Source organism: Caenorhabditis elegans, chromosome X (assembly GCF_000002985.6).
Source record: "Caenorhabditis elegans chromosome X".
Classification (NCBI taxonomy): domain Eukaryota; kingdom Metazoa; phylum Nematoda; class Chromadorea; order Rhabditida; family Rhabditidae; genus Caenorhabditis; species Caenorhabditis elegans.
The window spans coordinates 10,105,337-10,124,789 of record NC_003284.9 but is presented as its reverse complement, the minus strand read 5'-3'; the positions used below and the strand labels follow the sequence as shown (position 1 = coordinate 10,124,789).

Sequence of the window (19,453 nt, the reverse complement as noted above, 5' to 3'; positions counted from 1 at the left end):
TATTTTATTTTTTAACAAGTTTTGCGACGAAATAACCTAACAATGATACTCTGTATTTGGTAACTCAGTGAAATAGACTTTCGAAGTAATGTAAGAAAAATCTATATTCTATTATTTTTGTGAAAATACTGTTAAACTGAAAACTGAAAACCTAAACAGATCATCCACAAAAAACGCTAATTAAGTGTTATAAAATAGAAAACATTTTTTCGCTGCGAGCAGGATTTGAACCTACGCGGGCAATGCCCATTGGATTTCAAGTCCAACTCCTTAACCACTCGGACATCGCAGCACGATCGGCAGTGTTTGCAACTGTGTTTTTCTCAATGCAATCGACAGTTGTTCAAACGTAAAACTCAATCGCCTGTGTTTATGTGTAGATTACATGTTTTCCGAACAGTTTAAAAGTAGAGAAAACTAAGCCATCTTTAACAAATATATGTCATTTGTGATGTGACATAATGTATTAGGAATTTATTTCAGTAGATAAACTAATTTCGCAGAAGACAGTCCAATAATTTTTCCTTTATTTTTCCGAGGATCTATAATTTGCATTTCAATTATGTTATCATCCTGTTTGATAAAATTAGAAACAACTGTAATATATCTATCAGCGACCAAAGTTCAGAAATGTTAGAGTGAACTTCAAAAGGAAAGCTAAATTGTTGTAATGGAAATGCAATCGTTTTGATAGTTTGATTGTTTTTTGAACTTGGAACTTTTAATACCTCCGAGTACATTTTCTTATAAACATTGACAAGTGTCAGAATGATTCTCCTTACCCTTTTCAAACTGTCTCAGGAAATTTATACTTGATCAAAAATGAGTTTTTTATGGTGTCCTGTACTCATAAAAAATTGTGCTATGTTCGCCGGGAAAAAAAATCGGTTCTCACCAAGAAGATTTATGAGATACTTCAGAAGTTGCACTTTAAGTACATTTCTTCATCCTTTGTCATCTCTACAATTTTAACATTGTTTCCATCTTTCTTATTTCTAGTGCTCTCTTTAATTGTTGCCCTCTGTGCTGTAATTACACACTTCTGCTGACCAGCCAATTGTATGTCGACTTGTGCACAAAAAGTGAGAAATCTCGCCCACGATTCACGAACAAGAAAACTAAAAATAATTCAAAAAGCAAGAAATGTAGTCATTGTGATGAATGATAACTCGACTGATACAAGATTGTGCGATTATTTCCCCAAAAACGGAAGTGGATAACTTCTAAGAGAGCACTATTCCAGTTTTGAAGAGAGTAGCACAAAACGATCGTCGAGGGAGTTGTTGAATATGAGTAGAAAGTGACGGAAAATTGAGAGAAAGAGAGGAAAAAGAAGGGGTCAAAAAATTGGTGGCGGGAGAGGAAGTGGGCAGCCAGATGAAGAAGACAAGTCTAGATGCTCTACACTGCCGTCAGATCGTCATTGAGAAAACGAGAAAACGACGTCTAAGAATGGAAGAATATGTCCGACAAAATATGGGGGTATATGTTTCGAGTTGAGAAGAAACATCATAAACGATGTGGCCCATGGAATATGCCCTGTTTTGTCTGGATGGGCATTTTCATGCACTTGCAGCATCTTGACAACAGAGCCGATCTTGGCGTTCACTCAAACTCGCACCAATACACGTTTTTCACATTTCCCTCTTCATAATTGTTGTGTTTGGTTTTGGTTCGACGTTCCTTTCACCGAGAAACTACTGCGTTTCAAAAAACTATGCTCGAAAATAAAACTTGCAAAACATATCTATCATAGACTTCTTCTCTCCTCTCAAACTCTCCCTGCAAGAAAATGTTGCAATCGGTGAGCGCTCACCTAATGGACGAACGTCGTGGATCCACAAGACATGATCGACGAAGAAGTACATACGGACATTCATCGGGCTCACCTGCTCACCATTCCCATCATAACTTCCTGATGCCCCCACAACCGGTCTCCTGGGTCGGTACTCAAATAATACAAGATTTTCAACCAACGACGCAGCAGCCTGATGAAAACCCCATTGGATGGGCCATATTCAATCCTTTGCCTATAAGAGCACCAATACCAAGACCAAGACTTCGTCAGATTCAAATTGCCCCAGGTTTGATGATTAAAAAAATGAAAACTTGTCTATAAATTTTTTGAAACATTTTTAAAACAAAGTAACTAACGAAATGCAATCTGTCAATTCTGAAAGAAATCAGAGCATTTTCCTCCAAATAGTTATCACGGTCTAAATTTTATTTTGAGTATTTCAAACCTATAGACCCAAAATGTACTCAAACAAATTAATTTCGTAATTTAACTTCTCAAAAAAATTTTCAAAACTTTTTATGGTAGTTTTAAATTTCAAAACAAATTACCTAATATTAGCTAAAACCTCCAAATTTTGGTCACCTGTTCGCGTTGCAGCTCTTCGAAATTAACGTTTTTCGAATTATCAAGCTTCATTACATATTTTGTAGTTTTCTCAAGTAATTTCGTTGGGTTATACATATTTAAAGCCAAAAGGTGACCTATTTTGCCACTTTTAGTCACCTGCCGGCTTCATATGTACCACACAATCGACGAAAAGTTGTGAAACAGGCGAAAAAAATGTGCAATAAAATATGACAATTCAAAACAAAAATTATCTTCGAATCGCTGTCCTTTCTCTTTGAAATTTTGGTCTCCAGGTTCGAAATACCCAGAACCGTTACTTTTCATTTGAAAGTTTCATAATAACAACGCGGTTAATAGTTGTGAATAAAATTATTATCGATCGCAAATTTTTCTCATATTTAATTTTTGATCTGACATTCTATTGTATTTTTTTTGATAATAAGAGACATGATGGTCGAAATAAAAATGTGGGCCCAGTGTACTGTCAAACTATTGTGTTCAATAACCAATTTCCATGCTTTCCCAGTTCCTGATGTTCAATTAGTCTTATAATTTATAATTTCTTATTTATTCAAAATGAATGAACCTCTTCTGTGGAGAAGTTTTGATCAATGATGACAAGTGAAAGACTATTGAAGAACTCACAAACGCCAATTAAAATTCTGCACGGGAAATGAAAACAAATAAGAAAAACAAAACACGAGCGTGCGGATAATAAGACTGGAATGAAGATGAGGACAAGATAGACAAAGACCTTTGAATTTCTATGTTTAGAATTACACAAAACTATGAATTTCCAATCAAATCCATTTTCTAGACGAGTTTGTTCTCAATTGGTTCGTTGTTCATCCTCATCTATTCTAGCTCATTTTTTCAATATCTTTTTTTAGTCGGACTCATGCAATGTCATTTCATGTGTGTGTCTGACTTGCTTCCAAGAGTTCTTTTTTGTGTTGCACTTTGCTGTCTTCGCCTACCCCTCTCATTAACTATCCCTCAAGTAACCAACACTTGAAACCATAAGCCGAAACGCAAACTCCCAGTTGTTTGATTTTCAAGTATTTGAAGGTGTCAAGTTTTCTGATCAGCTGGTTTTGTTGTAAGAACTAAAAAAATTCATCGTTTTTCAGCCAACCAAATTTTTACAGGTCATTTAAAATTCAATAGTACACAATACGGAGACTGTTTCAATTGATAACAAAAACCATTCACGTTTACATTAAAAACAAATAATTAGTGGAATCTATTTTTACGTAGTTTCCTCATTTCCCAATGAGCATATTTATGCTGACCTAACAAGTTGTTAATTTAAACCAATCGTAGGAACATGTTTTGAAACGGTTTTTGCCCCATTTTTGTTTACTAACAATTTTCAAATGCGTGACAATTTTCGGAATCTCAGCTCAGAAAATTCGGACATATATCTTTCAAAATCAATATTTCTCAGATATTTATCTAGCTGATAGTCTCCAGACAAGAAGCACATAGATTTTTCAAATATTCGTTACGTAACCTGATACGAATCAGTCACATTTGTAAAGAAAAGAAACCTAAGATGAGCATTCTTCCGAAATCCTCAATGTCATTGTATCCTTCTTCACTTGTCTTGTTTTCACAAAATTTTGCAGCTCTTTCACTTTTCCAATCCGGAATTTAGAAATTAAGAAAATAATTTTTTTTTTCTAGGAAGTGTATACTAGTAGTCCTTCATCTCTATTAGAATGCTCTGGATGTCGAACGAGTGTCATGCCTAAAGACAGATAAAATGGAAGAAAATCTGGGCTTGTCCGCTCGAATATGCATCTACTGCAAAAAATAAGAATCTATAAAAATTTTGTTATGAAGCCAGTTCAGTTCTGTGGCCATTGAATGGCAGAGTAATGCGGATCTCAATCTTCTTTATTTGATATAAAGAGAAGAAAAAAAAGTTCGGATATAGAGATGTTTATTTACTATAGTGTCCATTCTGATTTTGAGTTTCAACATTTATGTAATATTTTTGGGTAGTTATCGATTTGCACTAAACTTTTGTTGTTTTCCTTGAGTGACCAAGTTCATACACAACATATTCCTTCTGCAACTTTCAGTTAACTGACAACATTTTAAAAAAAGGCACACATAATCCATGTTAAAAATCTAAGCTTTATATAGCCCGTATTCTTCCAATTGGTATTACTATATAATAATGTTTATTTTGTACAATTTGCTAGCTAATAGAGAAATTCAAAAATATGCCTTGTGTAAATATATACTACCATCACATTAGTGATATTAATGATCTTTCATTAATATTCTAATGAGCACGTAGTTTTAATGCTATTTTTTTACAATATCAACCTCAAGAAAGATAGTTTCATGTTGGAAATTGCGAAATTTGGTCGAAGAGCTCACAAAAATTTTAAATTTGACCAAAAAATGTTATAAATTGTCACTAAATTGTTTCTCATTTGCACTATACGTTATCAGTGCCCTTTTTAGACAAGACACATCTGACGTGACTGTCTGCAAGTGAGGTCTTTCCCAGAAACATTCGCAAGATATGCAGACATCCTTTGTGTAGGGTGGTTCAGTTCCGGACACAAATCTCGTTAGTCCTTTTCCAACAAAAAAGCCGACGGGCGTCACTACTCACCCTTTGACCTTTCGATGAAATAATCAAGTGACGAGATGTTTTTGAACTATGGAACAGCCGCTCGGTAGTAACTAACTGCTCGTGCGTATTTGTTTGCGAGAAGTCAGTGTATGTGTCAGATTCTTGGGCAAAAAAGGCAACCAGCACCACCACCGACTTTTTGTTTTGTGACATTGAGAGGCGTGTGCGATATGAAAGAAAGGCATCCGGGGCATGCAGAGTGTTGGCGCAAGAGAGGAGGAAGCGTCTCTCAAAAGTTTAATTTATGTTTACGAGCATATGTTTCGTTTTTGGTCAAAGCGCGGCCGAGGAGTCCCAAAACTTACGCTCCGGCAAGGATTTGTTTTTTTTTCCTTTTCTTGCGCCTACGCTGTCCTACTTCAGATTCGTATTTTCTGCCGTTGTTGGAATCTTCATGTTCAATAGTTTTTTTATAAAGTAAAGAAGAAAATAAAGCAATTAAGTGGTGGTAGTCCATCAGTGCAGATTGAGAGATGATAACTTTTGCATTCAGTTCAGGATTCCACCAACATTTCTTGATGATGTTTAATTTTGATATGATCTACAGAAAAATAATTGTTAACTTCACCTTATCCACAATCAGCTCGCCCGCCACAAAGGCATTTTTTGAAAGATAACAACATGAGCTCTTCTTGGTGGTATAGTGTTGATGGCGGTGGTGTGGGTGCCAAGCCCGACGGATGTGAATCTCTAAACAAAATGTAACTTTTCCTCTCTTTCTCTCTCTTTCTTGCTGGTTTTGACATTTTCACGCCCTTGTTGTGCTGATATAAACAAGAAGACAACAAAAAACTTTCTTGCAAGCATCAGCTATCGCCGCCCCCACCCTGAATATAGATACTTTTCTTTGCGAACCCTAGATGACACGCCGTCAAGCTCTCCATTTTGACATCCTGAAAATATTTTTTGGAACATTTTTAAATATTCTACCATTTTGGAAGTTTTTCGTTTTGCACAGTGCGTACCAAAAAAAAAAGCTTATTAAATTTCTAAAATTACGATAATAAATCCTTGCTTCTACATGCACTGAAAACTGACTTTTACGCAAAGGTGAATAAACTCACTAAAAAACAGCTGAATTAATATGTCGCCCACTTTACTATTTTTACATTTGAAATTTTTATTTTCAGTGTTATCATCTGTAAAAGCTCAACTTATTTTTAGAATTTGTGAGTTTTTGAAAAAAATTTGAAAACAGGTTTCACTTTTTCTTGTTTTGTTTATACATCCGAGCATAACCTACAATTTCAAAAAAAGTTGAACAATTTATGGAACGTCGAACATGATTATTTGTGTTATTTTGTTTTGCAAAACTTTTTTGACGGCAGTTACTCCGTGTTCGTAAAATTCACAAACACACTACAAGTATTCCTGAAATCATGATTCGGTTTAGGAAGGCATTAAAAATTATTCACTTTGTGTATACTAGGGGGAACTTTTGCTAACTTTAACTTGCACCAAACCAAGTAGCTCATCGTTTGGTTTTCCGCGCGAATAATTCGCTGAGCATATTGTGAGGAGGACATCGTCCGTCGTCTGAAGGCCACCCGCGCTTCACTAAAATCCCAAAAACCGATATACTCAAAAGAATTTTACTTGAAAATTCAACTAGACTCCGTAGTAGTGCACGCACTCTTCTTATTGTTCAACAATTGCCTGCTCATTGTCTAAGACTAAGTCAGGTTGAACTCAGCTGATACTTTGGAACTCTAAAGTGCGATCGAAGTTGTAACAAATCTTTTGCGTGACACTCAAATTGATGTGTGACCTCAATTATTTTTAAATTTTTTATATTTCGTCGTTCTTTCATCACTTATATTGACAATTAACTTTCTATTAAAAATTATAATTTTATACTTATTTTATACAAACCTTTTTTGAGTGTATCATTTACACTTTTCTTAAACTCTTGCAAAAAAACCACGTATTAGCATTTCTGGCGAGAAAAGAATAGAACATGATTAACATTTTTTTATTTAAAAAAGTTTCTTCTTGATCAGTTTCCATTTTTTCGTGTTCACTGATTTTTAACATAATTTTTATAAACGTGTTATTTTTATGCATCGAAAAGTAAAGTATTGAAAAGTTTAAAGGTTAAAAACTTGTTTTTACGTGATTTTAAAAAATCCTCATTTTTATTGCACCCTTTTCCATTTCTCCTACACTTCTACCAACTTTGTACATTCGTATACCTTCAGCATTCGGTCCAATTTGTATTCTAACCTGTCACCACCGTCACCAGCCGCTGCTCGGTTTATCCGATACGCGCGGTGACACCACGAGCCAATGTTCCTTCGAAAATTTTGGAACCAATGGACTCTGGAAGAAAATGCACGACGGATGACCATTACGGTCTTGCCGTCGGGCACCAAGAAAGTTCATCTGAAAGAGCCCAACGAGCTGGCTGAACTCTATCCGGATCTTCATGACAGAGGTTTGTTCACATTTAAATCATTTTTTATTATCTTTCTTCTTCTTTTTATTTTTTTTTGTTGTTTAACTACGGATTCTGGTTTTTGATAATTGAATCAAAGTCGTATAGGCGTTCAGAAGTTTTTTCTTATCTTGCTAAATAGCATCAATAGCAACATAGAATACCAAATTGTGTTATGGTCTATCTCTCGAAAAACTTAATTGATTTATCTATTCCCATTATTTCACACAAAAATAGCACGTATATCTCCATATTTCTCTCAATCTTTTCTGTAAAAAGGGTCGAAAGAAAGTATGAATCTCTAGAGTGCAATCACTATAATCTTCGTGACTCCATAAATTTGTGAAGAACTGAAAAAAAGTTTTTTGGGAGAAAAATTCTTCTCCGGGGGTTCGTTTTTATGATTCCGTTCCTGAAGTTTTCTCGACTTTGACATGTTTAGTTTTGCACCTCGTCTGTGCAACTTTTTTTCTCCCATAGAAGCATATTCGCCACCACATTCGCAACGAATCGCCATAAATCATACAACTCTATGTACACTACCCATCCAATGCAACATTTTTTTGACAAGTGTGCCCACCCCGTTGCAAAAGCCCAACCGACCCCCCCCCCCCCCCCCAGCGACAGCTCTTTGCTTTAAATAGCAGATAATTCGGGTGTGGATTGCGGAAGAAACGCTGTCAAAAACCGGCGGCGACATCTTCCGACCCGATAAGTTTTTTTCAAAGACGGCAGGGAAAAGTTAACTGCACTGAGAGCAGGAGAAAAAGGCAGGAAAGCATCTCCTTTTTTGCCTTGGTTCCCGAATGTGCTCCCACAATTGATAAATGACTTTTAGTTTATGCTCGGCGCCTCCATTTCTTTTTTTTTTGGATGCTCACCGAAAAAAAAAAAACAAAAATGCACAAGGTTTTTAGTGGATCTAAAAAAACACATCACGGCAAAGGTCTGTTAATCATTCCCAGTAGTAGATTTGTTTCGGGAGACGTGAGAGAGAAAAAAACAAATGACCTCGAAGGTCACAGAACGCTGTGGGGAGAACGCGGAACGCTTGGAAATAAGAGCGAAAGACGAAAAAGAACGAGGTACATATAGAAGCTATAAGCTATAAGCTGCCAATGGAAAAAATGGAAATAGGGCAATATTCAGAGCAAAAGAGAATACGTAACAGATAAATGCAAAAGCTCGATTTTCGTTTTACTTTTTTTGGAGTTTAAAAAAAATATTTTTCTAACACTTACCTGACCAGAACTGAGCAAATCTAAATCTCATTATTTTTGATAAGTGGACAATTTAAATTTATTTGATTGTTTCTCTTTTTGATTTACTGTAGCAATCAAAAAGAACAAACCGATTCTGATATCAAAAAAAAACCTCACCCCTATGATATGTACCTTTTTTGACAACAAATGGGATTGACCACACTAGCCATATTTCGGCGGCCGCTTATAAATATTTCAGTAGTTAGTTTTAATTAGACTACGAATTGGTTGCCCTTCTTCACAATTCCAACTATTTCCTGTGCGGGTTCTAGTGTTGCCAATTCTCTGTTTCTTGTTCTTTTTCTTGCAAAACCCAAAAGTTATGCTGCTATTTCGAACTTGCTCATTTGTATCTTATCGATAGATACGAAAAAAAAAAGGGCGACGTGTGAAAAAAAAATACAGTGTGAAAAATGTCTCGTCTATTTTTTGAGGCGACTGTTTTTTTTTAATGAAAATACTTGGAGTAGATGAGACAGCTTCATAATGGTTGCATCTTTTTTGGTATTCATACATGAAAAAAAGTTTTATGGGGCACATTAAAATCGTGTTCCGGATTCGGTTTGATGGCCTGGATTTTGCACTTTCGAGATCAAAAAACGATTGTTTGTATTTTAAACATTTGGAAAACATTGTTAAATTTGAATGAGAGATGAGAGTGATGTTTGTGAAAAATATCATGTGTTATTAAATTTGGAAGAAACTTCTTCTCACGTTTTCTTTTCTTTCTTCCGTTTAGTTTTTGGGCAAAAGTTTTTCAGGCTATTTTGAAGATCTAAGACTCGTTTTCTTCATTTTTTAAATAATAAAATTGGACATTGATATATTGATATCCTGTAAACTCTTTTTTAAAAAACAAATCAAAACAAAATCTAGGTCAGACCTAGCTGGTTCATTATTTCAAAGTGTATCGTTCAAAAAGGAAGTACTTTTGAATAATTCTTAGAATGCTAATTTCACTCATTTTCATCTAAGCTCTCAATATTCATGTCTCTAATCTAGTTATACTCTTTTTCTACACATTGGTCATTTGAAAGAAGGTCTTTGTGTTCTTTTTCTTTTTTTCTTTTTTTTCACTTCTTTCAAATAAATTAAAAAAACGTGTGCTCAGTGACCGCATGGTTTAACCTTTGCCTGCCCCTATATAGTCGCGGTCAGAGCTTCCAGTTTTTTGGCAAAAGTGGAAGAAACGCAAATATAATTTAGTTTCACAGACGAACGACACACATGTAAAACTAACTAGCAGACAAACGAAAAAAAAAACGATTCGAGATAAGGCGTCATGTTTTTGTTGCCTTTTTGTAAAGACATGTTTGCATCTGTTGTGGTCATAGAGTCTGTGTAGTTCGAAATGGTCAATATCAGTACGATCCAGTGCATTTTTTTTGATAAAAATAAATTATGCTCGAGATTTCTCTGGAATTAATTTCTTTTGATTAATAGAAAAAAAAACAAAATTAATTTTATGAATCAACTAAATTGTATATTAACCAACGTTTGTTTCATTTCACTAACTATTCAAATTTTTATTGGATTTGTTCGTCGTGTATGTAGATGGTTTTCATAATGCAACACAATCATAGTTCTCCGGTTTCAAACTTACTGAAAAACAACAATTCAATTTTTAATCCATTGCTATACACAAGTCATCACTCATAATATTGAAACATCCATTCAAGTGTTCCTGTCTCTAAAATTTAGAACACTTATGAATGACTGTATTTTTGTATCGATCTACGTTGGTTAAATTGTTTGGACAACCTCCTTACATTAGATTTACGAGAACAAAAATCATGTTGCAACAATTAAATTGACACGACAAAATTTTTTAGTAAACCCGGCACTTACCTATATCTTCCTCGAGTTGACTTTTTAACGTACACATTCCCATTAGTGTACATATTTCCCCGTTTGAATGCCTAGTTCTGATACGAAATGCCCGAGAGACTTACTATTTTTACTGAGCAATAAATTCACGAATTCAGGTAAATACTCAATTTTTAGAATTCTGCCTGAATTTTGATGCTCATGGTGACCACAACAGATGTTTATTTTAAGAACCCTTGAAACTGAGACAGCAGAAAAAGGGGCGAACTATCCATTTTTGCATTGTCATTCATAACATATTGACAAGAACTGAGAGCTTCTTCGTTCCACATCATACTCTTTTCTATTCTATGATCATTTGTGTCTTAAACCACTGTTCAATTTCCTGCTACAGATGTTAAAGAGCTGAGCGGACCTTCAACTCACGCTTTTCGTTGAGTTATGATTTTTTCGCAAGCGTTCCGAAACGAGCAATTCAGTCCGGCGGTTGCTCTGTTCAGCGCCGCTGGTCTCATAAAAACGACTGCCGGAATCAAAGAAGAAGAGGAGAACGAGCAGCAGAATAACAGGAAAAAAGGTGATTACGGGGAAAGGCAGAAAGTGAAGAGTGGATTAAAAAGGACATTTCGTACCTCCCATTCCATTTTTTCTTTTTTTTATGCAGTAATTTTTAAAATACTTGTTTTCTAACTCGTTCAAAGTACAGTTTTTGTCGAGATTTATTTCTTTAGAAACTCCCTTGTTTCACTTGTTCTAAAAGTGTTAAGATATGTGTTACGTTTTTTCGTTTCTTGCTTATTACCTTTGCGTATAATAAATAGCAACTCATTTCACATAGTTGTGATATAACAATTCAAAATTTGTCTGATTAATAACAATCGGAATTTTAAAAATATTAGGGTGAGCAATAAGTTTTTTCGTATTTTCTCAGTTTTCATCCTTTCTCAAAAATTTTGTATGCGGTACATAGTAGTCTGTTAGTAGTGCAAAATATACTGATGTCACATATTTCCGTCAACTTCCAGACTGATTGATCCTCAAAACTACGCTCAAAAAATTTTTCCTATTTTTCAATTTTTTCGGATTTTTTGGAAAATCGAAATGTTAGTACTCCGTGAGGTATTAGACCATTAGTTGAATACATATCAAAAATTAAATTCAGAACTGAGCAGTATTAGATACCTTTTTCTTCCTTTTTGTTCAAAATACCAACATTCTAAAAGATGGAGGCTTTCCACGAAAAGCGACTAAACTTGTTGAATATGAAATGATAACATGCATTAATGTGTTTTTTGTTTTTGTTTTAACGTGATTATTGTAATACATGCAATTCACGAAATTATCTTTGAAATAAATTTTCTCGAATTTTTTTGATTCAAAATTTAGAGAAATTTTCATTTTTTTCGGTTTTTATGTTCCAAGGCTTGTAACTTCCTGGATATCATTGTTATCAAAAAATGATCAACTATAAAGTTGTGCACAAACTTCTAATGAACAACATTGCAATTGAGTTCTTTTTGATAAATAAAGATTTAACAAAACTATGGAAAGAAATGCAAAAATGTGGCAGGTTCATTGAAAATGAGTTCCTGTGACTCAATAGACTGTAACTTTTTACTGGCTTTAAGCATCAAAAAGTGCTCAACTGGTAAAATGTTGCTATTAATCTGAAGAACAAAATTGCAATTTTATCCGTACTTATATCTTTTGCGATATCTGTTTTATGCCCTCTCAAAGTAAAAATTTCCTTTTTCGCTGTTATTTTCTGTCATTTTTCTGAACACAAAGGGGAAAAAAGGTATCTAATACTGCTCAGTTCTGAATTTAATTTTTGATATGTATACAACTAATGGTCTAATACCTCACGGAGAACTAACATTTCGATTTTCCAAAAAATTCGAAAAAATCGAAAAAATAGGAAAATTTTTTTGAGCGTAGTTTTGAGGATCAATCAGTCTGGAAGTTGACGGAAATATATGACATCAGTATATTTTGCACTACTAACAAACTACTATGTACCGCATACAAAATATTTGAGAAAGGATGAAAACTGAGAAAATACGAAAAAACTTATTGCTCACCCTATAATTATTTGCATTTTTTATTAAAGACTTACTAGAAAAATAAAATAAAAACAATTGTAACCGAAAACATTAAACAAAAATCATAACATGATGTAGTTTATATTACTTGTTTCTAAAAAAATCTCCTCCGTGTTTTTTGAAACATTGATTGTTTTATGATGATTTATCAAACATTTACTAATGCTAATTGTATTGGAGAATAACTTTACATCGATTCATTTTTTTTTGTTTTGTTTTTTTTTTGTTTTTTTAATTTCTAAGTAAAAAACCAATCAGTGTAAATTCCAGAATTAAAAATAGTTTCCTATGAACAAATGGCTTGCGTGATAGAAATTACTTTAATAACTGAAAACCAATCTACAAAGTAATTTGAATTTTGCAGCAGAAAAAACAAAAAAGTTTGAATTAGAATCAGTTTGTACTTTCTACCGCAAAACCTCTCAGTTCTCCAGTTTCAACTTAAATTTAGAACTTACGGAGTTTGTTTGAATTTATAATGAGTTTCCCCTTTTTACCCCTGGTTTCTTTTCTAATTTCGATTTATTTTTCATGGACCTACCAGTCTTTCAATGTTTTCTGTGATTTAGTATTCATGCGAATTCTTGCTAGATTCAAAAGTTTAAAAACCTAAGCCTTTTTGGTGATTTGTATTTTCTAACGTCTGACAACTCTACAAAAACAATTGAATGGAATATTTTTGATAAATTGAGCCGTTTTTCAGAGATCTATCAAAAATGTATACTTCTCGTCAGAAAATGATAGCATTTTATGTTCGGCGTTTTTGACAGCCTACTTGACTCTAAGTACATGCCTATGTTCTAGATATTATTTTCATTTGATAAAAAACCACTTTCCGTAAAGTAGATTTCTTCAGCTTTTTATATGTCCCAAGTGAATACATTTCAGACCAGTTTACCTTCCCGTACCTAACTAATTTTCTTATGGACCTTCTGACCTTTGCAGCATTGGTAGCACCTTGCACCCCAAGGGTTGTTGCTCCATTTTAAATGAAAACACTTCTTCTCGATGGTCGTGATTTCACCGTTGCAACTTGATGCCGAACAGCTTTGTCATAAGTTGAATGGACTTCAAGGTTAATAAAAAATTTTTTTCCCGATTTAAAAAAATGTTTAAATTCGTATGTTCAAAAAATGATTGAATTTTGTCGAGCGCTAAACAAGAACACTTGAAAGTCCTAAAAAAAGCAAACTCAGTTTTTACATAAAGGTTTTTTTTTAATCCTGAACATTGTAATATTTGTCTACTTTCCTGCAATCATTTACTATATATAAAGCGCTTATTCCGTTTGTCCATAGTTTGTAGTCTATGTAGTCTTTGTAGTCTATGAAGTTTTGGCTTCTGGAGGGAATGTGAGTTGGGCTTAGTGTAGGGATATAGTCGGGGTACTGTAGTGGTACAATAGGGTTACGGTAGGAGTGCTGTATGATTACGGTAGTTTCAGAAAAATTAGTTTTCAACCCCAGAAGTCGGGGCCGCGCCGGAGGTGCGGTCCACGGCTGGTTACTTATATTAGTTTTACGCATCTAAATAGGAATTTTTATAAAGCAAAAAAGTTAGATTGTAGCGTCACTTAGTTGCATTTTTCCTTATGTGCTTGTTGTGTGATGAAAACGAGTCGATATACCTAAATATTGATCATTTTTCTTTGTACATTTCTATGTATATACCATTTAAAAATTTATGACGGAATAATAGTTTATATCATTACAATTATTACTGTTTTTTCAATAAAAAACAACGTTCTCAATTCAAGACAATAAAAAAACATAGTTCAGAATCAATTTTAAAAATTTGAAATATTTAAGGAAATTTTATCAAACTTTTCAAAAAAAAAGCTTTCCAATCACAATAACTCACTTATTCACTGAAGCTGCAATTTTATATTCATAAACCATCAAGTAGTTAAATACAAAAAAGACGAAACATTCCATTCACTCACTGCATTCTATGCAATTTCACTAACTTACTAACTACAATAAACTCAGTCAAGCCGAAAATATGATTACTATCTCATTCTCGCCATGAAGCACCATGATGAGACACAACTAGTATACAAAAAACAAATAAGAAGCAACAAAAAGAAGAGAAAACTTATTGAAAAATTAACCCTTTAGGACTGGTTTCTCCGACGGGAGCCCGATGTGCGCTAACTTGAGACGTTTTTGGCGTAGGGATGCGACGACAGCGTGCATATCTGCCCCCGCCCTCTCCTTTTACACGCTACGCTATGCAATTCTCAAAATGCGAGCATACGCGAAAAACTGATTTCAACTAGCTTCAACCTCTAGTTATGTTTCCCCTACTCGTCCACCACTGACTTGCTCAGTTTGTTCTATCTTTCAATTATGTTTTTCTATTCTCCAAACGTGGCCCCGCAGCCATCTTCGACAAGTCATCGGAGACCAACACTGACACATCAACATCATCTTCATGTCGGACATTTAGACACTCGTCTCTCAGTTCAAATCCCCGAAATATTGAGTCGAAGTCTGGTGCATGATCCAGAAAGAACACGTCTGGTGCCAGAACAGCTCCGTTTCATAATAGATGAGAATCAAGAACTATGGACCGGATCACAACCGCCTACCGGTTTCTTGGAGCTATGTGCTTCACCTGTTTCTTCTGTATTCTCAAATGCAGACGCCAGACGGATGAGCCAACGAAAATTAGTACTTCGAAGGCCCACTATTTCAATCCAAGAAGATGGGAAAATTATTATTGGTGCCTTTAAAATTATTTTATATAAATCAATTATAAATTATAATATTTTTTCTTTCAACTGTTCTTTCATGTGTAACATTTGATTTTTCAGATCATGTGACAGCTCGGTGGGAAGGTGCAAATATCAATTCACAATCAGCATTGCTCGATGCAGATGATGGAGCTACAGTTATCACAGATACCATCAAAGATGACCAAGATGATAAAGAACCAAAAAGCTGCCCGCAACAGACTGTCAAAGTAAGTAAAAACCATTGACGTTCTGTTTCGAAAGAAATTTATGTTTTCGTTCATGTCTGTAGTTGTTATGAAAATAGGATATCTTGATTTGAAAACAAAAAAATAGACTGAAAAGTTTGAAACTGGACTGAAACTGCTATTTTTTGCTACATTATTTTTGAAACGTTTGTTTGATTGAAGACTTGGCTGTGAACAAAATAAATTGAAGAATCTCGAGAAGTATTCTGGTGAATAATTCAGAATTTTGAAGACTCTTGTTCACACATATCTTTAATTAGAATTCTCGCTTGAAAAACGTTTTCAATATGTGTATTTCCCCAATAGTTTTACTTAACAAAAAGACAGAACATTTTTTATTTTTTCCTCTTTTCTTTCCTCCTGAGACATTTAGAAAAGAACGCATGATCAGCGCTCTCAAAATATTCTGACTCTTGCCGTTTTCGCAACATTGCCTTCGCCCGAACCACAATCCCACCGGCAATAAATTTTGAGCTCTCTCGGCCAACAGACTTGCGGTTCAAAACTCTTATTCTTTTTTTGTCGTTTGTTAGGCTCAAACTAACGTCAGACAATTTATGAGGGAAGAATGTGATCAGAAATTAAAAAAACATGAAGTGGCTCTCTTTAATTGCTAGAGGGAAATGGGAGGGACAAAAAACGTTCAAGTATGAATTATCATGTAAATTCATGATTGACAGATCTTATTTTGTGAGTGACATAGAACAGGAGTTATAGTGAAAAGTCAAAATCTTGTTTGAACGTTTATTTTCTAATTTTGTGATAATTGTTGCAATTATTCTTCTAATGCACACTAGAATGAGAATAGCCAGAAATCCTGATAACGAGGTAACTTTGCAAACTAATTTTATATATTATTCACTATTTTAATATATTAATTACAAATTGCGGGAACTTAAATCATTAGAAGCTAATTAATTAACAGAGTTCTATAGTTTTCAGTCCACTACTTTATTTGATTTGTTTTTATTTTCTGCTCAAACAACAACCGGTTGTGCTTTGACAGACGTTAGGAAGTCGATGGTGCGGGGGAGCTCCCCGGGGGAATCACTACACCCATATCCATATACACATCCGAAAAAATAACGGATTGGGAAAAACGGAATATACGTTAAAAACTGAGAGAAACAGAGTGCCTAGCGTACACTGAGAAGTCGAAGGGTACGCATAAAAATCAAACCCCATATAAGGAGGAGATAGATTGCCTCAAGTACAATGAAATGACTGATGACGGAAAAATATGAGAGGTTTTTGCTTACAAATAACCCCACTTGTTGCACAAAACCTTACGTTTGTGAGCAATCATTGACATTTAGAGAACTGTGAATAAAAGACCGTGAGTGGAAAAAATAACAACAAACAGCATTTCAGTACATCAAAATACTTACACCTCACGTGATCTTGGTGTCAGTGTTAATTGGATATTTATGCTTGGGAGCTTGGATACTCATGTTACTGGAAACAAGGACGGAACTTCTTGCCAGATCCAAAAAACTTGTCAGGTAAGAAGAACAATCGGATTTCAACACTGATTAGAAAGTATATCGAATCACTTACATAGTTTAAAGTGAGAGCGGAACCGTTATTTTCTTTAAATATAATTATAATGTAACTGTGTGTTTGATTTCTTTCAGGGAAACATCTTATAGTAACATTCTTTTACCTGAATTATTTTCAAATAGTATTTTTTGTAGGTTAACAAATTTGATGTCAAACTTCACTGCCGAAAGTTGGAAGATGCTCAATAATGCTCAACACGGGGTTAGTAATATGGATGAAGGTGAATGGGCTGCAACATTTCGAGAATGGATGGTACGAGTATCAGAAACAGTGGACGATAGGAGACCTATACGACGTGAATTAAACCGGCCTGATGACTTATCAAATATGCATAATAAATGGACATTTCCAACTGCAATATTATATGTTCTCACTGTGTTAACTACTTGCGGTATTGTTGATTCATAATTCAGAAATAATTAAAATTTATTATTGTCAGGTTATGGAGAAGTATCTGTCGACACAGACGTCGGAAAGGTTTTCTCAGTAGCATTCGCGCTTGTTGGTATACCACTTATGTTCATAACAGCTGCCGATATTGGTAAATTTTTATCTGAAACATTACTCCAGTTTGTGAGCTTTTGGAATCGAAGTGTCCGAAAAGTGAAGGTAAATATATTGATTTTGATTAACAAGAACTAATATTAGTTCTTTAGCAATGGATGAGTCGTATTCGTCACGGCAGGAGAAAGTCATTACAATCAACGGGTGGTCCCAACGATACTCTCGATATTCTTGGTGTCGACGGAACTGAAGAGAAACTTTGGTTCCCAATAGGTACCTATTTTGGTTTATTGATTCAACTAGTATTCTGTAGAAGTAGTTTTAAAGCAATCCTCATAATTTTTATTTAAATCATAATTGAAATATCGTATCCTAACAGTTCCAAATGGTGAACGAACGAAATTATGGTTTCCGATCGGTAAGGATAAGTGTATTGTCTATTTCTCTCCTCTCTATTCAAAAAGTTATTGTTCAATGTACAATATTTCAAATCGATACAAATTCATTGAACTATTTGCTAAACTCCTCACAATGATTATGTCTTCTTTGAGTGTTGTTTGTTTCAATTAACATACAACTCTTGTCTATCAATGTCATCTATCTTGCTGTTTTATTAAAGTATTTTTCCGTTTCTGTCCGTCTTTTTCGATGTAACAATTTCTTTATTTCACTGTGTGTTTCCTCTATCCGCGCCTTCCTACACTACTTTCCTCTGTCAAAGTTCATACCTACCCACCTCACACAGTTTGGTGTTCTGTCAAAAACAATTTAACAAAGCCAAGAAAATAATATACATTTTCAGGTGCATATGTATCATGTATTTGCATATATTGCTCAATTGGGTCTGCCATGTTTATCACATGGGAAAGGTATGTTCAAGGTTTTTTGAATATTTGTGTACTATAATCTTCTAGAACTTGGTCTTTCATTCATGCGTTTCATTTTGGTTTCAATTTGATTGTAACAGTCGGACTCGGAGATATCGTTGTGACTGATTACATATTTTTATCACTTATCGTTGCATTTGTGATAGTTGGTGAGTTAACATCTATTTTCATATTGGAAACTCTTTTTTCATAATTAGCAAAAGAAAACTAACATGGAAACCATGATAATAATCAAATTATGGTAAAATGACTGTTAATTTGAAAGTTGAAAATTGTAATGTTGAAAGATATTTTATGAACTTCGTTATTCTCAAAAAGTATTTGGACACTTAGTATAAAAGTGAAAAACAGAGAATACTGATGAACGGCAAATATTTGTGCAATATTTTAGAGTTTATTTATATTCAGATTGTCAAGGCTTAAAATAAGATTTAAAAAATAATTTTTCAACAATCGAACGGTGGAATAACAATGGAATACATGATAAATATTTTCATTTTGAAATTTTGTGGTATAAAATAGCCGAGTTAGGAAACAAATTTTTCTTTCAGGTCTTTCCGTAGTGACCATGTGCGTGGATCTTGCGTCCACACATCTCAAGGCGTACTTCACCAGAATTCACTACTTTGGTCGAGCAAAACGGTAGTTAATTGAAAGTTTTCGGTTTTTCATTTCGAATGTTACAGATTCTTAGGAATGAGTGAGGAACTCAAAGAAATCGTTGCTTTACTGGGGGCGATGCGACGGAAAAAAGGCGGTAAAGTTACATGGAATGATGTGCGAGACTTCCTGGATAACGAACTCCGCGATCGACCTTTTGAACCTCATGAGCTTCTGATGAAGCTCAGATTTATTGACGAAACATCTTCTGGTACGT

At 34.4% G+C, this 19,453-nt stretch overlaps 1 protein-coding gene and 8 non-coding genes across 15 annotated transcripts in view; 1 reads left to right on the top strand and 8 right to left on the bottom strand.

The window, feature by feature from the left end:
• Nucleotides 1–19,453, top strand: part of unc-58 — a gene marked incomplete at both ends in the record, with an annotated part of 28,573 nt that overhangs the window by 8,393 nt on the left and 727 nt on the right. Inside the window, 11 exons of one of the 7 annotated variants that reach the window (NM_001373457.2) lie at nucleotides 1,793–2,084; nucleotides 15,459–15,607; nucleotides 16,997–17,127; nucleotides 17,320–17,576; nucleotides 17,625–17,794; nucleotides 17,842–17,962; nucleotides 18,069–18,107; nucleotides 18,492–18,558; nucleotides 18,604–18,725; nucleotides 19,128–19,218; nucleotides 19,263–19,447. In NM_001373457.2, the coding sequence (NP_001360791.1) occupies nucleotides 1,793–2,084; nucleotides 15,459–15,607; nucleotides 16,997–17,127; nucleotides 17,320–17,576; nucleotides 17,625–17,794; nucleotides 17,842–17,962; nucleotides 18,069–18,107; nucleotides 18,492–18,558; nucleotides 18,604–18,725; nucleotides 19,128–19,218; nucleotides 19,263–19,447 (1,624 nt within the window). Of the gene's footprint in view, nucleotides 1–1,792; nucleotides 2,085–7,214; nucleotides 7,453–10,840; nucleotides 11,119–13,569; nucleotides 13,719–14,991; nucleotides 15,368–15,458; nucleotides 15,608–16,996; nucleotides 17,128–17,319; nucleotides 17,577–17,624; nucleotides 17,795–17,841; nucleotides 17,963–18,068; nucleotides 18,108–18,491; nucleotides 18,559–18,603; nucleotides 18,726–19,127; nucleotides 19,219–19,262; nucleotides 19,448–19,453 lie in introns of those variants that run through there. The other 6 variants (NM_001373458.4, NM_001373460.3, NM_001373456.2 and 3 more) reach the window with 6 other exon arrangements.
• Nucleotides 211–292, bottom strand: T06H11.t1. The gene has a single exon. It is a non-coding gene; the product is annotated as a tRNA-Ser (tRNA).
• T06H11.15 lies at nucleotides 1,315–1,525 on the bottom strand. Its single transcript, NR_071926.1, has one exon. It is a non-coding gene; the product is annotated as an Unclassified non-coding RNA T06H11.15 (non-coding RNA).
• On the bottom strand, nucleotides 5,137–5,377 carry T06H11.16. The gene has a single exon (NR_071925.1). It is a non-coding gene; the product is annotated as an Unclassified non-coding RNA T06H11.16 (non-coding RNA).
• T06H11.21 lies at nucleotides 8,901–8,980 on the bottom strand. Its single transcript, NR_071924.1, has one exon. It is a non-coding gene; the product is annotated as an Unclassified non-coding RNA T06H11.21 (non-coding RNA).
• Nucleotides 9,893–9,957, bottom strand: T06H11.19. Its single transcript, NR_071923.1, has one exon. It is a non-coding gene; the product is annotated as an Unclassified non-coding RNA T06H11.19 (non-coding RNA).
• Nucleotides 10,976–11,125, bottom strand: T06H11.10. Its single transcript, NR_071922.1, has one exon. It is a non-coding gene; the product is annotated as an Unclassified non-coding RNA T06H11.10 (non-coding RNA).
• On the bottom strand, nucleotides 16,544–16,682 carry T06H11.6. The gene has a single exon (NR_071921.1). It is a non-coding gene; the product is annotated as an Unclassified non-coding RNA T06H11.6 (non-coding RNA).
• T06H11.12 lies at nucleotides 16,756–16,904 on the bottom strand. The gene has a single exon (NR_071920.1). It is a non-coding gene; the product is annotated as an Unclassified non-coding RNA T06H11.12 (non-coding RNA).